This window comes from Perna viridis, chromosome 1 (genome assembly GCF_037379345.1).
Source record: "Perna viridis isolate PV_CMFRI_1.1 ecotype Kerala chromosome 1, ASM3737934v1, whole genome shotgun sequence".
Classification (NCBI taxonomy): domain Eukaryota; kingdom Metazoa; phylum Mollusca; class Bivalvia; order Mytilida; family Mytilidae; genus Perna; species Perna viridis.
In genome coordinates this window covers 39,923,864-39,940,464 of record NC_142445.1, presented here as the reverse complement: position 1 = coordinate 39,940,464, position 16,601 = coordinate 39,923,864, and the positions used below count along the sequence as shown (strand labels likewise).

The window sequence follows — 16,601 nt, the reverse complement described above, 5'->3', positions numbered from 1 at the left end:
TTGCAGTAGTTGCACACTCTTCAGAGCACCAGAGGACAAGATCATCTGTGTAGAGTGCTGATTGTACACCATTTGGTAGCTCTGGATCTAGGTCATTCATATAGAGTAAGAAGAGAGCTGGTGGCAATACTCCTCCCTGTGGTACACCCTGTTCTACAAGTTTTTTCCATGTTTCCCATCTACGAGTACTCCTGCCCTTCTATTGTACAGATATGAGTTGGTCCATTTGTACATTCTTCCACTTACTTCAAATCTAAGAAGTTTCACAAGACGGCCATCTTTCCAAACTTTGTCAAATGCTCTCTGAAGATCTACAAAGACCGCTAGTGTTAATTTCTTTGATTGGAATGCATCCTCCACTACTTGAGGTAGATGTGTAGCCTGATATTCTGTGCTCTTGTACTGTCTAAAACTAGCTTGTTCATGACCAAGAATGTTCTCCGATTCCAAGAATGTCTGTAGGCGCTTGTTGATTATACGCTCCATTAATTTGCAGCAACTGCTTGTTAGGCTAATTGGGCAGTAGCTTGGGGCTTTCAACTTGTTCTTTCCTCTCTTCAGTATTGGTATCATTATGGCTTCTTTCTAACAATGAGGGACTCGACCATGTCTCCAGGTCAGGTTGAGAATCTCTAGCAAAGTTGTTAATGCTTGATAGTTTTTGACTTGTAATTACTTCAGTCGTAGTGCACACATAATGTAAACTGACAATGGGGGTTTTTCCAGTAAAATTAAGTATATGTATTATGTAGGAGTCTTTAGTTATCTCATTTGTTTTTCAAACAAGTAATACATCAATTAAATAAAAATCCATAAAGCTCATATGTTTTCATTATTAGACTAACTGTTCATTTTTGGAAAGAAACATAAAATACACATCACCAAATTTTATTTAACAAAGCATCAAATACAAGTATATTTATACAGAATTTTATGAGTATTATATTTAATGTTTATAGAACAGGGAAACCTGTCTAACCCTTTTTTGACTTAAGGAGGTAGACCTAAGGTAAGGGACACAACTCTTAAAAATCATTGGAACGATTGTATTCAGCATTTTACATCAATCTTATGTAAGCATCTAATTAACTTGAATTTATTTTATTCTGCTTCAAACAAAAGCTTGAGAGGCTTTGGTGAAATTGAATATAATACAAACATATCACTGAGTTCATGAATTATGTCCCTTACCCTTGGTCTACCTCCTTAAAAATTAGTTCAGTTTGACAGATTTCTGGATAAACAAGGTTCAAAATACATTTGTATTGATATTACAGGACTTTAAAACTTGTTTGGTTTAGACAGATTTTCAGATTATTCAGGGTTTGGTTTAGACAGGTTTTCCTTTTTTTTCAGGGTTCAGTTTAGACAGGTTTCACTGTATTTTATATTATGAAGATGATATGACTTAAAATGAAGGATGGCAAGTTAAAAAAATGCACTGGCCATTATAGATAAGCACCACAACAAAGCCAAATGTTGAGGTAAAATAGATCAATATCAATCAAAATTATCAGCAGGACATTATATGTATGATAATATAATGAGAATAGGTATGGTGTATATGTCAAAGAGACAAAAACCCCACCAGGATGAAAATGTCAGCCCAAAGCCACCCATTGGTCTTCAATGAATGACAAAGAAATCTTCATACCAGGTTGCAGCTGGCCCCAAACATCATTATACAAAGGTACAGCGAATGAGTTGCCCCTATATACTCAGGTAATATAGAGAATTTAAAAAATAACTAAAAGTGAAATTGAAACAAGGCATACAGATGCCAGAAACTCCTGACTTGGGACAAGCACAAACAATGTGGCGGGGTTATACATACATGTACAGGGCCTAATCTGAAAGGAGAAATGAGCAAAAACTTCAACTCTTCTTTTGCTCACATCTCCTATTTGTCTTTGACAGGGAGAAGTTTTTGTAATAGATTACATAGACAAAAATGTCAATATTGTTTTTTTTTCAAACATAATTTATTAAAACTTCTCCTTGTATTTGGCATTCAAAATGCATTTACCATAAGTGTAATGGTGATATGTTGTCCCTGACTGAGTACAGGGGCTTGCTCCCACTATTAAATATGCAGCATGACTATATATACTGCAGTAGTCAGGCTGCATATTTAATAGTGGGAGCAAGCCCCTGTACTCAGTCAGGGACAACATATCACCATTACACTTATGGTAAATGCATTTTGAATGCCAAATACAAGTTGCAGTATAAAGTAAAACAGGTGGTCATGGTCTAGAAAAATGTATCAGACTATGTTTAACATCAAAATTATGAGGGTAGAAAACAAATCAAGTGTTCAACCTTACATTCTGTTAAAAGTATCTTTATCATAAAAAAGTTTAGACAGAAAACATATCAAAAGTACATGTATTCAACCTTATAACTCTTATCATGATATATACTGTCCCAGTCTTAAAGCCTGATGGCGATATGTAGAATAAGAGTTACTTTTAATTTTGTTACCGACACATAATATAAAAATAGAAAAGTAATTGCCGCATATTATTCTGATAATTGGTAACCTAATAATTACATTTTGATTTGCAAGTAAGACTACAAACTGTTGGTGTGAGTCATCATTTTCAATCAAAACTCTAAAGGTCTAATGATTGTCACAATCACTCCAAATGTTTCAACAGATATTTTTGAAAATCTTGTCTTGTACGATAGATAAAAAAAATATCTGTCAACAAAATAAAAGGAAAGAAGTGCAGATTACCAATAAACAAAAACCATAAAAACAACTTGATTGTAGTTGATGACACAGATTCAAATGAAAATTCTGTGCCTTAAAACACCATTTTTACCTGATGACGCAATATCTTTTTATATTCAGTACAAAAAAATAAACAACTTTTTTATGTTTATGTAAATTCTTATATTATAATTTTGACTACTTCCTGAATAGAGGAAAGGTTTGTGATATCACAAGTGTACTAATTAATGCTTCTTCGATCACGTAATAAAGGTGACCGTTCATCCTCTTCCGTGGTGGCCTCGTTTGCTACCTCTGCTAATCTTTGTTGCTTCTCTCTCCTACTCAAGTTTAAGACACCTCCCTGAAAAGAGTTTTTTTTATCATTTAATATCAAACAAATATTCAAAGGCATGTTTTCCAAATTTATTTAGTTCAAAACTGACTTGGTAACTCTAAATGTGTTCAATTGTTCCATAATAACATCAATTAAGTGTAATTGGTTTGGAATGTATGATTGATTGTATTTTTGTAGCACCTCTTTTGGTATCAGAAGAGTTATTGTTCTTTATCTAAATATCATTGAACTAAAATTTGTAACGCCATCTGGTGGAAGGAACTACTTTGATCAATGTTTCACTACAGTTCTGGCAAAACTAGACATTGTCCCTAACGGGACAAATACCCCATGCATCCTGCTGAACCATGTACATTTAGGGACCAATGAGGACACACGATTTTTATTGGACACAATTTTTATTGTATTAATTTTTAGGCACTTTTGACACACAATTTTGCTGCAATTTCTTAATTAAACACATAACTATAAAACAAAATATTTTTTGTAGATAACACAATAACAGAATATGACTGCAAATTTAATTCAAAATTCCTGACAATGTGCAAACCTCCATATGGTAATTTTACAATCAAGGCCATGGGTGTAATCCCCATATTAGTCATACATAAAGCTTTAAAATTTCTAAAGCTTTTTTAAAAATCAGAGGTCTCTACTTCTTCACCAAGCATGCTGTATACATGATACAGAGCAATGCCTGGTTGGCCTAAAGTCAGAATAATGTGTGTTAAGTGTCAGTCCCAGTAAGAATTAGGCATTGGATGAAACCTGGTATGAAAAAACCCTTCATTTTGATAGTGTAATTTGACTATATGTACCATCAGAATCAAGGAAAACTGACAAGATTTTCCATATCATGTTGGACCATTGAATTACAATTTCATTGAAATGCAGTGAAAATGAACATTTCAAGGGCATATAACTCTGTCAAAAACCTCATTTTTCTAAAATTCTATTTAAAAATTTCTTTGCAAAGCCAATGATGCAGAGATCAAATAATGGTCTTTTCAAATAGAGTAAGTATCCTTGAGTAATATTACATTGTCATATTGGTGAGGTTTTGACATGCATGTTACTGAATTTTCCCATTTTGCCTGATTCTTACAAACACTTACTCTTAATAAGATGACATACATTGTGTACATATACCTATGAGCAGTTTGCTTCACTGAGCTAGAACACCAAATATCTAGATCAGATTAGTTGAACCTAGGGTATCATGGATTGATTCTTGTCTTGGAAATGTAGTACTAAAATAATCATTTCAAAATTATTTTAATCACTTACCTTTCTTTTATCATTTAAATTCAGTAATGTTGTAGTTGTTACACAGGCCAAAGAGTTGGCCAGTAGAAATATCATCACATACTTCCATCTCTTCAAAGTGTCGTCTCTTGACAAACTAAAAAAAAACACAAAAAAAATGTAACTAGAAAAACTGTGAGCATAGCTCACTTAAAGATACTGGATCCCTCCCCAGTAACAATGTGGCCAAGATATGAACAAGTAATTAAACAAGGTGTTGCTGAGGTCTGAAATGGGATCTAACAATATGGCAAACCTACATGTCAATGAAGCTTTTGTCAAATTATCAAGTAGTTATGATATTAAAGTAGTTGCAGAGAAAGGTGTGGATTGATAAAATGGACAATTGGGTGGATGCCTGGATCATTCATATACTATAACTCTCACTTTCAAAGTAGGAGTGTTCTACATGAATTAATACATGTAATGATTTCTGAAGTGTAAATAAATCTGTGTAGAACATTTCACTAATTTTAACTCAATGATTTTTGCCCAGTATATTCCCTAGTATTTTGCACTACAGAGCATATTTAAGATTTCTCCTCAACACATTGCCTATTACATTGTACAACATAACAACTGACTTTTGCCCAGTATATTGCCTAGTATACTGAACAACATAACTTAGCTTTGACTTTTGCCAAGTGTATTTCCTAGTTCATTGAACAACATAATTTACTTTTGACTTTTGCCCAGTATATTGCCCAGTACATTGAACAACATTACTTCCTTTGACTATTGCCCAGTATATTGCCTAATACATACAACATAATTTACTTTTGACTTTTGCCCAGTACATTGAACAACATAACTTACTTTTGACTTTTACCCAGTATACTGCCAACAATAAGATTTGATATACCAATGCCAATCATCTGTATGGAGGTAGTTAATCCCATTGCAGTTCCTACAGTTGCCTGACTCACAACCAGAGGTATAGATGGCCACATGCTGGCCTAAAAAAATAAGAAGTTGTGTAAATCACTTGCACAGGCAAAGAAGAGAGTAATCGATACATTGAAAAAGTGAATGATGAATGGAAGGTCTTCAATAAGGAAGTGATTGCCAATCAATTTATTTTTCACTGCCATACATTGATACTTATATTGGAAGAAAAGTACTCCAACCCCACAGATTTTTGACTGGAATAGCCCTGATTGAAATTGAAGCCTATTAAATTACTGAAAAAACAAATTGCATAATTCAACTTTATTTCTTATGGATGAAATCTAACTTTAATATGAATATTCCAGTATATTTGTAAAATAGTACATATGCTGTTGGCCTTAACATTGAAATATCTAAACTTTTCAGAAAACTGTCTTTTGTTACCTTTATATATTCCAAATTTATGAAGACAAATGGTATGGTCACATGTAATTTTCAATTTGTTTGGATTTGATTCAACTCATGATTAAAATAGATTCACAATAATTTTTGTGTTCTCAGAAATTTTTTTCATGAAAACTAGTAAGGGAGAGATGCACATTTCTTTTTCAACCATTTTACTGACCAATAAGTTATGAGGTCACTGTTAATAATATTAGATTATTTAATATTTTTTCAACAAGAGGGAGTTTCTCATGCTCATCTCGTTGAGCGGCTTTGCCGCGAGACGAGAAGAGCATGAGAAACTCCAGCGAGTTGAAAAAATATTTTATAATCTAATATTATTATTACTAAATAATTTTTGTATTTATTAATTCTAATCGAGTAAGTTACTGAATGTAACCATTTTCCATTGTAGACTAGAAAATACTGCCACAAATTTGCCATTATTTCATACACAGTAAACAAACAGATGGTTATTTGGGTCGTCAAATATTCCTATGCTGTTGCTTGTATGTCATGCGAAGACACAGAAACTAGTAATAATTTTCATTTTCACTCAACTGGCGTCAGATTGAAAATAATCGTATATCAAGATCAACGGGATTTTCAACAAAATAGCGATAATAATAGTAAACTTTATTTTGAGAGGGTAACACAGTTAGTTTACAAGAATTAATCTTCCCTGAGGCATATAATGAGGTGTATCATAAGACAGTCACTCTATTTTTTATTTCATTTTATTAACATGGCAATAAACATGAGATATGAAGCATCCCAGAAAACACAAAAGAGATCCAAGAAATTAACTTAGCAAGGCCTAAGAACTTACAGCAGCAAATGAGTATGTTACTCCAAGCCATAGTGTAGCTACCAATGGATATACATATGTAAAGGCAAGGATTCCAAAAACAGGTATAGTCAGTAAGGCACAGGTTAGGGCTAGTATACCTCTTTTTCCCATAACATCCTACAAAACAACAGGTAATATGTATTGATATCCCTGAAAATAAAAATTGAGTCCAATCATTTTTACACCTCCAGACTGGTGTGACAAACTCACTTGAGATTTTTTATGTTCTTGACAGATCATTGGTTCCAGTTCTGTGGTATGGTTATGTCATTACAACAAGTTGTTGAAACTCCATTTTATCATTGTTTTACTAAAGGCTTGCCATTTATGATGCATTGTTTTAACCCGAGCGATAACAAGAGGTTAAAACAAGACATAAATGGCCAGCACAATGTAAAATACTGATAAAATGTGAGTTTCAGTGATTTATTTCAGATCTAATATGACTAGTTTTTTTTATATTTTTGAATAAATGCAGCCTTTGAGTTGCATGAAATGTTGGTAATGTGTTTATCACTTTTTCACCATGGCTGTGGTCTAAAGAGCATTGAAGCACGTCATATTAGAATTACCAGGTAGATGCAAAGACCAAAACTTATAGAAAAGGTAGTGTATGGTAGTTGTAGCATAGTGTTGTGTCAAATTTTGGGCAGAAAATGTTTTCATACTTTTGCAACTAAAATTAAGTTGTAAACACATGTATCCACTAAACCCAAATTTCACTGATAGTTTTGATTCTTGAAACATTGTCTATTATATCTTCTAAAGGGTATGAAGTCAAACTATTTTTTTATAAAAAGAAATGCATGAATCCCTTTAAGTCATTGACTGCTTTTGCATAGTTCTTAAGTGGAGCTAAACAGAGTTAGAAATAGTAGCCTACCCACCAGCCCGATACTGGCGATTTTTTGGCAGGGCTGGCTAATTTTAGCAAAAATTTATATAGCCATATAGTAAATATATGGAAAAATTGTATTCAGGACTGGCTGGAATTTGAGTGAGTTTCCTACCCCAAGCTAAACTTACAATCAAGCCACCTAGAAATGGTGATAAAACCATGGAGACATCATACACAGCACCAGCTAAGATGGAAGACATCCTCTTACTAAAGGCATATTTATCACTGTATTTTTCATAGATGAAATCACTGAAAGAGATACATGTAACAGCAACTGCTATTATTTTGTCTTTATTTGTACAAAATGATTTTCATGAAAATTTTCATGACTATTAATATTCATTGCTTTTTATTTTTGAAGATCGTTTATCATGCCTTTACAACTTCTAAGACAAGAGAACAGTGACTAGTTGAATTATTCTGTCAAATCTTACAATGTATACAACAGCAAACATACCGGTAATAAATACCTAAAAAAAATGTAAAACAACCCCAGAAAATGCAAGGCTATGAGATATATGACACCCTCTGGAAAGATTTCAGAGCTTTGTTAGAGAACTCAAAATCGTAACATTGGGTGTCCGATATTTCACAGTCTTGTACTCTTAGAGGTGTTAAATTCTCGATTTCTCACTTACCTGGCATCTGCAACAAATGGAAAAACCCCATTATAGAAGAACATAATGGTCAATGCTAACAACCAATATGATGCTGAGAAATACTTTATATCTGTTACTTTCTGAAAACATAGAAAACACAAAATACAACAAATTATTTACATGTACCAAAACCAAAATATACTGTAAATGTGGAAATTATTATTGATTGGAATGAGTGAAATTGTTTATGTTGGTGTAAGTTTATGGTCAGGCATCTTAAGTACCATTCAGTTCAATAATCAGGCAATGGGTGGTGGTACATCATTATTCTCAGTTTGGTCTTTTTTGCTTAAAAAATATTCAACACATCTAGAAAACGACCAAAAAGTTATTCAAACTAATTTTGAAGTATCTGAGTCATAGATATTTATTAACTGCTTACATGGAGAAAAGTGTGGGAAAATTTTAAAGCCATTTTTATCCAGTGCATTTCAACTAAATTTTACCAATCAATATCTTAAAAAGGCAAACTTTAAACACACTTTGATGATTATTTCTAGTGGTTATGAGGTATAAGTGCTTGGATTATGCAATAAAATCTCGTCTTTTTTCTTCATGTGCCATATCTTACACACATTTTGCCTGATTCTTATATAGAGAAGTACTTAACTCCTTATACAAATCAAACAAGGAAATTTTTGTTGTGTATATTTACGCAAATATTGCAAGGTCACAAATTTAGAGAAAGTTTCCAAATTTACAAAAATATCTATGATGTTGGTCATATGATATAGTCCTCTTAAGTAGCAACAACTGCAGGCTTAATCATTCTATCATGCAATGTTACTGCTAAATATATAATATTTCTGTTAATAATGATCTTATTTGATCACAAATATGTTGGGGAGTTAATATTGTGGATCTAGAACATCTGTAATGCAATGCACAGAAGAATTGGAGAAGGTCATTTTTTTCTTGCTTGAAATTTGTGTTTTTGTTTGTATGTTTTTTCATAAATTATGATTTCTTTGAAATATGAGCAGACACAAGTAAGAAACCATACTAATTTCTTAGATTCCATCTGTATATTCTGTTCATCTCCAAGCTGCCTGACTCCATAAATATCCATAAAACTAACAATGAATGATGAAATAAAACCTAACCCACATAAAATGGCACCTAGAAATATAGATAGAAAGTGATACTCACAGTACAAATTAAACAATGATAATTAAACACAAGAAAAGTGTAAGACTACTTATATTGATATATTCAGGTAGATAATACCTATTATTATATAGATAGCAGTGTTTTATTGAATGTTCCCAGTGAAATAAATTTCGGTAATTCACACTGTGAAATAAGTTCAGTAATTTCACTCTCGGACTTTCTCCTGCCAAAACGTCACAACTTTGTAATCAATCCGCCATTCACAAAATTTGAAATTTATGTTGAAAATAGCAACGAATAATCCAGGAAATCTATATAATAAATAGGATAATCAATTGGAAGAATGATAATCATGCCAAGAACGCAGTAAGATTTAAGTCGTGCGTGGAACAAGTTTCGCACACTCATTAAATCTAGGCATTCTTTGGCACTCGTGATCATATTTTGTTTATTCACTCCATCCAATTAATTATCCTATTATTACACAGAGAATTCTTTTCTCTCATCTTGCAAAATCATACAGACAGGTTTATTTTCATTTAACTTATAGTGTTTAAAATGATCTAAAAATAATATTTTAAAATTATATAAAAAAAATTTTGACAGAAATTTGTATGGTAAAATTACCAATTTTAAATGTAAAAAGGTCTTTAATGTGAGATAATTGGCAGAAAAAATATTCTACTGTAGAAATGTAATGGGAATTTTTGCATTTTTAATATTACAAGGAAAAGAGTTTGGTGACCCCAATTTTCTTTTTGAAAGAATCTGAGTAAATTGATCTTTATATTACTTTATAAGAACTTCTATAAACACATGTACTAGTTTTTTAATAGTTTGGAAAATAGTGAAATTCATACAGAATCAAAATAAAATGTAAAAAAAATTGCCGTTTTCGAAATTATGCTCTGTGATCTATTTTAAAAAAAAATTAAAATTCTTTACTACATTGTATGTTCATTCAAGAGAATCTTTGAGAAAAACATTAAGTATAATCTACCTTAAATATCAGCCATAATTTCAATCTTTTAATACTGCAAGTTTTCTAACATGCACCCAAAAAACAATGAAGATGAAAATTTAGATTGAGTTGAAAATCAAATCAAAATGCCATTAAGATATTGTTAACAAAAGAAACTTCAAGGTAATGAAAAGTTACACAAAGGAAAATACACATGTAAGGTATATAGCACAGGATATTCATTTAACACTCTTTAGAACTGTGCACAAATAGAAATAAGCATACAAAGCTAGCATAATATTTGATTAAAAATAGCATTAACATTTCTCTTAAACTTACGGGCATTCCAAAAATAATTTTGTTTCTTTGTATTGACTGACTGTACATGTATGCTTATTGGTTTTGTATAACTTAGTAACTTTTTTTGTGGTGGATGATTAGAGCTTACTATGTAAGTGCAAGGTTCTCTAACTACAGGCTCAGGAGAACCTGAATTGCTCACCTGGTTAACCATTTGCTTATTTGAAAAACTTGAGGAATGAGACAGGCTAATCTGTCAAATGCAAGACATGCTTTTATAGTATTTTCATGACCTGAACCAGAATTTTGCTAAAGGCAACAATTTTTGAATTTTTTTCAAAAACCTGTCTTATGACCCCTAAGTTCCATTTTTAGTATAGGCAGCCATATCTATTCACGGATTAAAAATCACAACAGTCATTTTGAGCACAATACACGAAAGAACTATTATTCTTATTTTCATTCAATGATCTTAAATGGTTTTAGAGAAGATTTTCAAAGTTGTACATGTGAAAAAAAATCAACAAAAAAACTGTTTCAGGGGTCGTAACTCCTACATTAGTCAATGAATGGTTTTGAAAATTTCGGCATAGGTCCTTCTCATGATGCTTAACAATTTTACTCTGCCAGTAATTTGCTAAAGGCAACGATTTTGAGTTATTTGCAAAAAACTGCCATCTAAACCCTATGTTCTATTTTCAGTAATGGCGGCCATACTTTTTCATGAATCAACAATCCCAACGGTCAACTTGTGTGGGATACCCTAAGGAACATATATGTCAACTTTCATTGAATTCTGTGCAATGGATTTTAAGAAGAAGATTTTCAAAGTTGCACATGCGAAAAATGCAAAAAAAACTGTTTCAGGGGCCGTAACTCCTACATCAGTAGACCAATCATTATTTGCAAAAAACTGCAATCTGACCACTATGTTCTATTTTTAGTAACAGTGGCCATGTTTTTTCATGGATCAAAAATCCCAAAGGTCATTTTGTGCAGAACACCCTAAGGAACAATCATGCAAAGTTTAAAACCTGTCAATCCAGTAGTTCAGAGGAGAAGATTTTTAAAAATTTGTCCATGATGACAATGATGATGACAACGACGGACGCCAAGTGATGGCATAAGCTCACTTGGCCTTTGGCAAGGTGAGCTAAAAATTATCAGGCAAAATGGAAAAAAAATCTGAAACATGCATGTAAAACAACAACAACTCTGACAATATAAATTCACTCAATGAAATCTAGAAAAAGCTTGCTTTTATTCAGTACAAACAGTCAATTTGGTGGTCTTTATCATATCATGTTTCAACCACTGCATGATTCTTACAGAGACAGACACTTAATTCTTAGTACTAGTTATACTCCATGTTAAAAGCTCTAGACAGTGCCCTCTTATTGTTTAATCTATTTGCAAACAACTGTTTGGTGGTTGTCTTGGCCTGTACACAGGGTGCACTCCCTTTGAAAAATCAACAAGCACTATTAAATTATCATTTTGAGTCAACTGTGACTATTAAAGTCGACATTGTGAAAGAAAGAACCCTGGCATTTTAATTTAGCATCTCCATTAAAAAATCCTGTGTAGGTTACAGACCACCAATTCAACCAATGAGCATTTGGAACGTACGCAAAAATAGTCCTACGTAGAAATTACCCCTGTTCCTCATAGTGCTGTGAAAAAAGTTCTCATCTTATTTAAAAATTTTAAACAGTTTCTGAAAGGAAAAACATTTCTGTACATTTTATAGGTGATTTTGCTTCTTGTGATGTGAAGCCTAATCTCCATAATGATTTTTAAATATACCCCTATCTTGTGAAAACACTGGGATTTCCCATGCTATTTATAGACCCTTCACTTCCGGTGACCAGTACTGCACTGCAAGTCTGCTAACCCCACATGCCATTCTGAGGATTGTGAGCTGACATATGTAGAATCATGCTGATATATAGTCCTCTGCAGGTTAAAGTTAAGGTAAAGTCCAGAGAAGCCATTGAATATTGTGAAATTAGCATAGAAGCCTATGGGAAGTGGAATTAGTGGTTTTTAGCCTGTATGGGCCTGCCCCTATAGCTTTACTTCAATATACATATATAAAGAATGATTTATAATTTACCTGCCCATAGTGTCCATTTTAAACCATATGCATCTTCAAACACTTGAGTAAGGAAAAAATTGAGTACACTTCCAAGACGAGAAAAAGCAAGAGTTATTCCAAATGCTAAGGCCAACTCTTTATTCCTAAACCAGTATGCTGTTATTCTGTTCTGAACAACTGAAAAAGTAAACTTAATGAAAAATGAAATAGTTATGATGCTAAGGGTCATATAGCAATGTATAGACTGGTTGGTTGTGCCAAAAAATTATCTGGACCAAAGTACAGTTAAGCAACTTTTAACCATTCACTGAATTATACCGGTACTTTCATAGGGAAGAAAACATACATCACTTTTTAAATCATAATGTCAGGTTTGTAATTTGAAAGTGAAGAGGTCAATATGATCTCTAGCAGACGTATTTATAACATTACATAGATCAGAAAATACCAAAGGAAGTAAACAAATAAAAATACATATCAAGCCCTTACTACCTACAAAATTTCATGAAATTTGGCGTAGCATTTTTAGAGGGTTTGTGCTAACAAAAGTGTGACAGACAGACTGACAAACACAATATGCCTCCCCATCAAAGTTGGGAAGACATAATAACACTTTGTAAGACAACTTAAGCTTCTGTACTTCATCCATCACAGAGTAATTGATAACTTATTTTTTCTCACTTGTCAATGATCCATTTCCAGAGCCAAACAGCAGACGTCCAATCAACATCACAGGTAACATGGCTGATGTCCCCTTGAAAAATACTCCTGCAGCAAATGTTGAAGATCCAAGGACACATAGGAATGAAAATAGGAACAAACCAACTGAAATGATGAAAAGAGATCAGGTAGTCTGTGTTGAAAGTTTTTGGTGTAGTTTCAGTTTGTCTGTCCCACATACATGTACTAAAAAATGGGTAATTCACATTAAACTAATACATTATTCTGGCCATCAGCTAACAAATCATCACTCCGTCTTTTATGTTGTGTGCTTGGCGGATAAGCAGGGACTACAGTTCCAATTTTAAGTCTTATTTTTTATAGCTCTGCCATGTAAATCATACCCGAATTTCTCTTCTTAAAAAATAAATGTTAAAATTCCATGAAAGACAGATTGTAATATCAAAATCTTCTTAAAAAATTTAACTACCATTAAAGTCTGTTATGTTTTTGTAATAAATAGCTTACTTCTGTTTCCAAGTTTATCAATCAAAAACCCAGCTCCAATTACAACTACAGCATTTCTGAAAAGAGAGAGGAAGGTGAATAATAGTTAAAATGAATTAATGTAATAAGGAACTTACAGTTCATTATGAACACAACAAAAATGGTCCTCCCTTGGTCAGCCAATGACAAAGTCCATGTTTTGCATCAGAAAATCCAACAAAGTCATTTACATGTACATGCAAAAACAAACTAGATGGTGCACAATGGCATCAAGTGATAAAGAATGTGTGAAAGTTTTATCTAGATCCATTCAGTCATTTTAGAGGAGTTGTGGATTAGAAGATGGTCCCCCCTTGGTCAACCAATGACATTGGTTGCTGTTTTGCATCAGGAAATCTGAAAATGACATTCACATGGAAAAACAAAATAGGAGGTGCACAGTGGCATCATGTGATTAAGGAAGTGTGAAAGTTTCATCTTACTCCATTTAGCAGTTTGAAAGGAGCTGCGAATTAGAATTGGGAATGGCAGGGTTATAACAATTAGTATTTCATAATAAAGTGGTTCGATGGGACTTGCAGATTAGAACTGATGACAGTATGATTACTACATACCTCCAGCTTTTCTTCAAGTTGGAGTAAAATGATACTTATGTTCATGTACATGAGTTAAAAATACACTGGTACAATACAGTCATAGGACATAAGTATATGCATGATAACTGTATCACAAACAGTGTAAATGAATAGATAATGTAACTACTGGTGTTTACTGTACTTACGTCCAAGCGTAGATTGCATACAATAGGTTGTAGTCATCGTTAGACATACCAAGACAGCCTTCACATGTGACACATGATTTATTATATAAAGTTGAGTTGTCTGTACAGTTTGAAGTCTAAATAAAAATGTACATGTAGTATGAATTCTGTTGTATATTTGGTGAAAATTCTTAAAGTTTTACTTCTTTTTATTTAATATCAATAGTTCTGTACAAAAATATTTTATAACTACAATATTTAAACTTATCCAATATTTTGTTATGATTTTCCCACATCATTGGTTCCATGTTTCTTTAAAAATTAATCATAAAGTGGACAAAACAAAAAAAATTAAATGTTATCAAATCTTTTGGAATTGAAACTTAATGCCATTTTTAAGCACACAGGAAAATCCAAACAATTACAATAAAATTGATATCATACATGTATTTTTTAAATTTACTCTCTATTGCTATACACTAAACCACTGTGACAGATGGAGAAACTAACAATCATTAAATAACAAGAAATTTACAGGTATTAAAAATCTCCCAAATATTTTTTCAGGCCAAGATTTAACCAGATTTTTAAAAAATGGTAGGATGATGTTTTTTTCTTCACATAAAGTTTAACCTTCTTTTGTTAACAGTAATTCTTAATAATTTTTTATTCCAAGGAGGGTGGTGTTGTAACCGTGGAACTTTCCTGGCAATGCGCTTGTTTTCTGTCTCTATTTCACTAACCAAAGCCCCTATTGGCCTATGATATAAGCAGTGAAATTCTAATTTTTCAATAATTTCCTTCATACTAAAATATATGTACGATAATTGAATTACTTACCCCAGTAAACTGTGCCTGCAAAACACTTGGCATATCAAAACAAAAGTAGGATCCAAATGTCAACATACAGTTGAAGAAAAGCAGCAGAAATCTATATGACCCTGGTGAAGAAAGTAGAGGATTATTTATACAATGATAATATCATGATGGTAAAATACTGAATAATATATTTCCAAAGTTGACACAGACAATATTCCTTATTGCTACATGTATTTCCACAGATGAACATGTATATGAGAGTTCCATTTGGAGCTTACTGGCTTGAATATTTTGTGACCATCAAATCCATGACCGATGCCTCAAACATATTTTGCAAATCAATCTGACATGACAATGAAGTTTGTATGTACTTAGGTCTTATAACAAAGTACATGTAGTTCCAAATCAAAATTGCATTCCATGAAGATTATGTACATATGTATGCATGTACTTATGACAAAATGATCTTGAGTATTTGGCTGTACATTTTGAATATGTCAAAAGAATATGTATAGCTTTTAAGCTTCATCAAATAAGGTATTTAAAACAAAAGCTTGCAAGTTGAACATACTTTAGCTTGGAGTTGACAGATACATGTATATACTTAACAAGTTAAGTAAGCAGAGCTCTACAGTGCAGTGTACTTGTACATTGTATGTACATGTGCACATGTGCTTTTCTAGCAGTAAACAACACAATTATTTACACAGTGAGGAACAGTAAATTTTGTATCCATGCTGTGTGTTCTGTGGTGGTTCATTTACATGTACATTATTTATCAACATTCACATTGTACAAGTAACAAGTTTTGATACAATGGTGTTTAAGACTTGGACACCTGAATTTAAGTCTTTTTGTTTGGTGTAATGAATTTACAATTACCTCCTTCAGTTTATTCTTTTGCATCATTTTTTCCAAATACAAAGCAATTTATTTCCTAAATTTTAGTAAATAATCTCTTACTGTCAGAGGCCTCCATTTCAAAATGTGTTGAGGATTCCTGTAGATTCTTTCTGGCAATATTCTTCTTGTAATGACAGCTCATACGCAGTGAACGTTCTAACAATCACATAACCTCAAAATACTATCATGTTATGCTAGTTGAAAACAATTAAAATTGTCAACACATGATCAACAAGTCAAAGATCAGCTGACTTTTATTCATGTTACGGTAAATACCGAGGAAATCCAAATGAAAAAGTAAAAATGGTGGGAAATTCAAATTAAAAAAATATAGATTAAATTTAATTCTACACTTTTTATATTCT

The 16,601-nt window shown here is 32.4% G+C and overlaps 1 protein-coding gene across 1 annotated transcript; it reads right to left on the bottom strand.

Annotated features, from left to right (window-relative positions):
• Nucleotides 1-872: 872 nt before the first annotated feature.
• Nucleotides 873-16,503, bottom strand: LOC148628729 (lysosomal dipeptide transporter MFSD1-like). Its single transcript, XM_088593397.1, has 13 exons — nt 16,297-16,503; nt 15,355-15,455; nt 14,536-14,651; nt 13,776-13,831; nt 13,269-13,412; nt 12,606-12,764; nt 9,122-9,237; nt 8,098-8,198; nt 7,588-7,708; nt 6,541-6,678; nt 5,196-5,335; nt 4,362-4,476; nt 873-3,080 (listed from the first exon to the last, which is right to left on the bottom strand). Exons 1-13 carry the CDS (start codon nt 16,376-16,378, stop codon nt 2,958-2,960), a joined length of 1,512 nt encoding a protein of 503 aa, XP_088449523.1. The 5' UTR covers nt 16,379-16,503; the 3' UTR covers nt 873-2,957.
• Between the last annotated feature and the right edge of the window lie 98 nt (nt 16,504-16,601).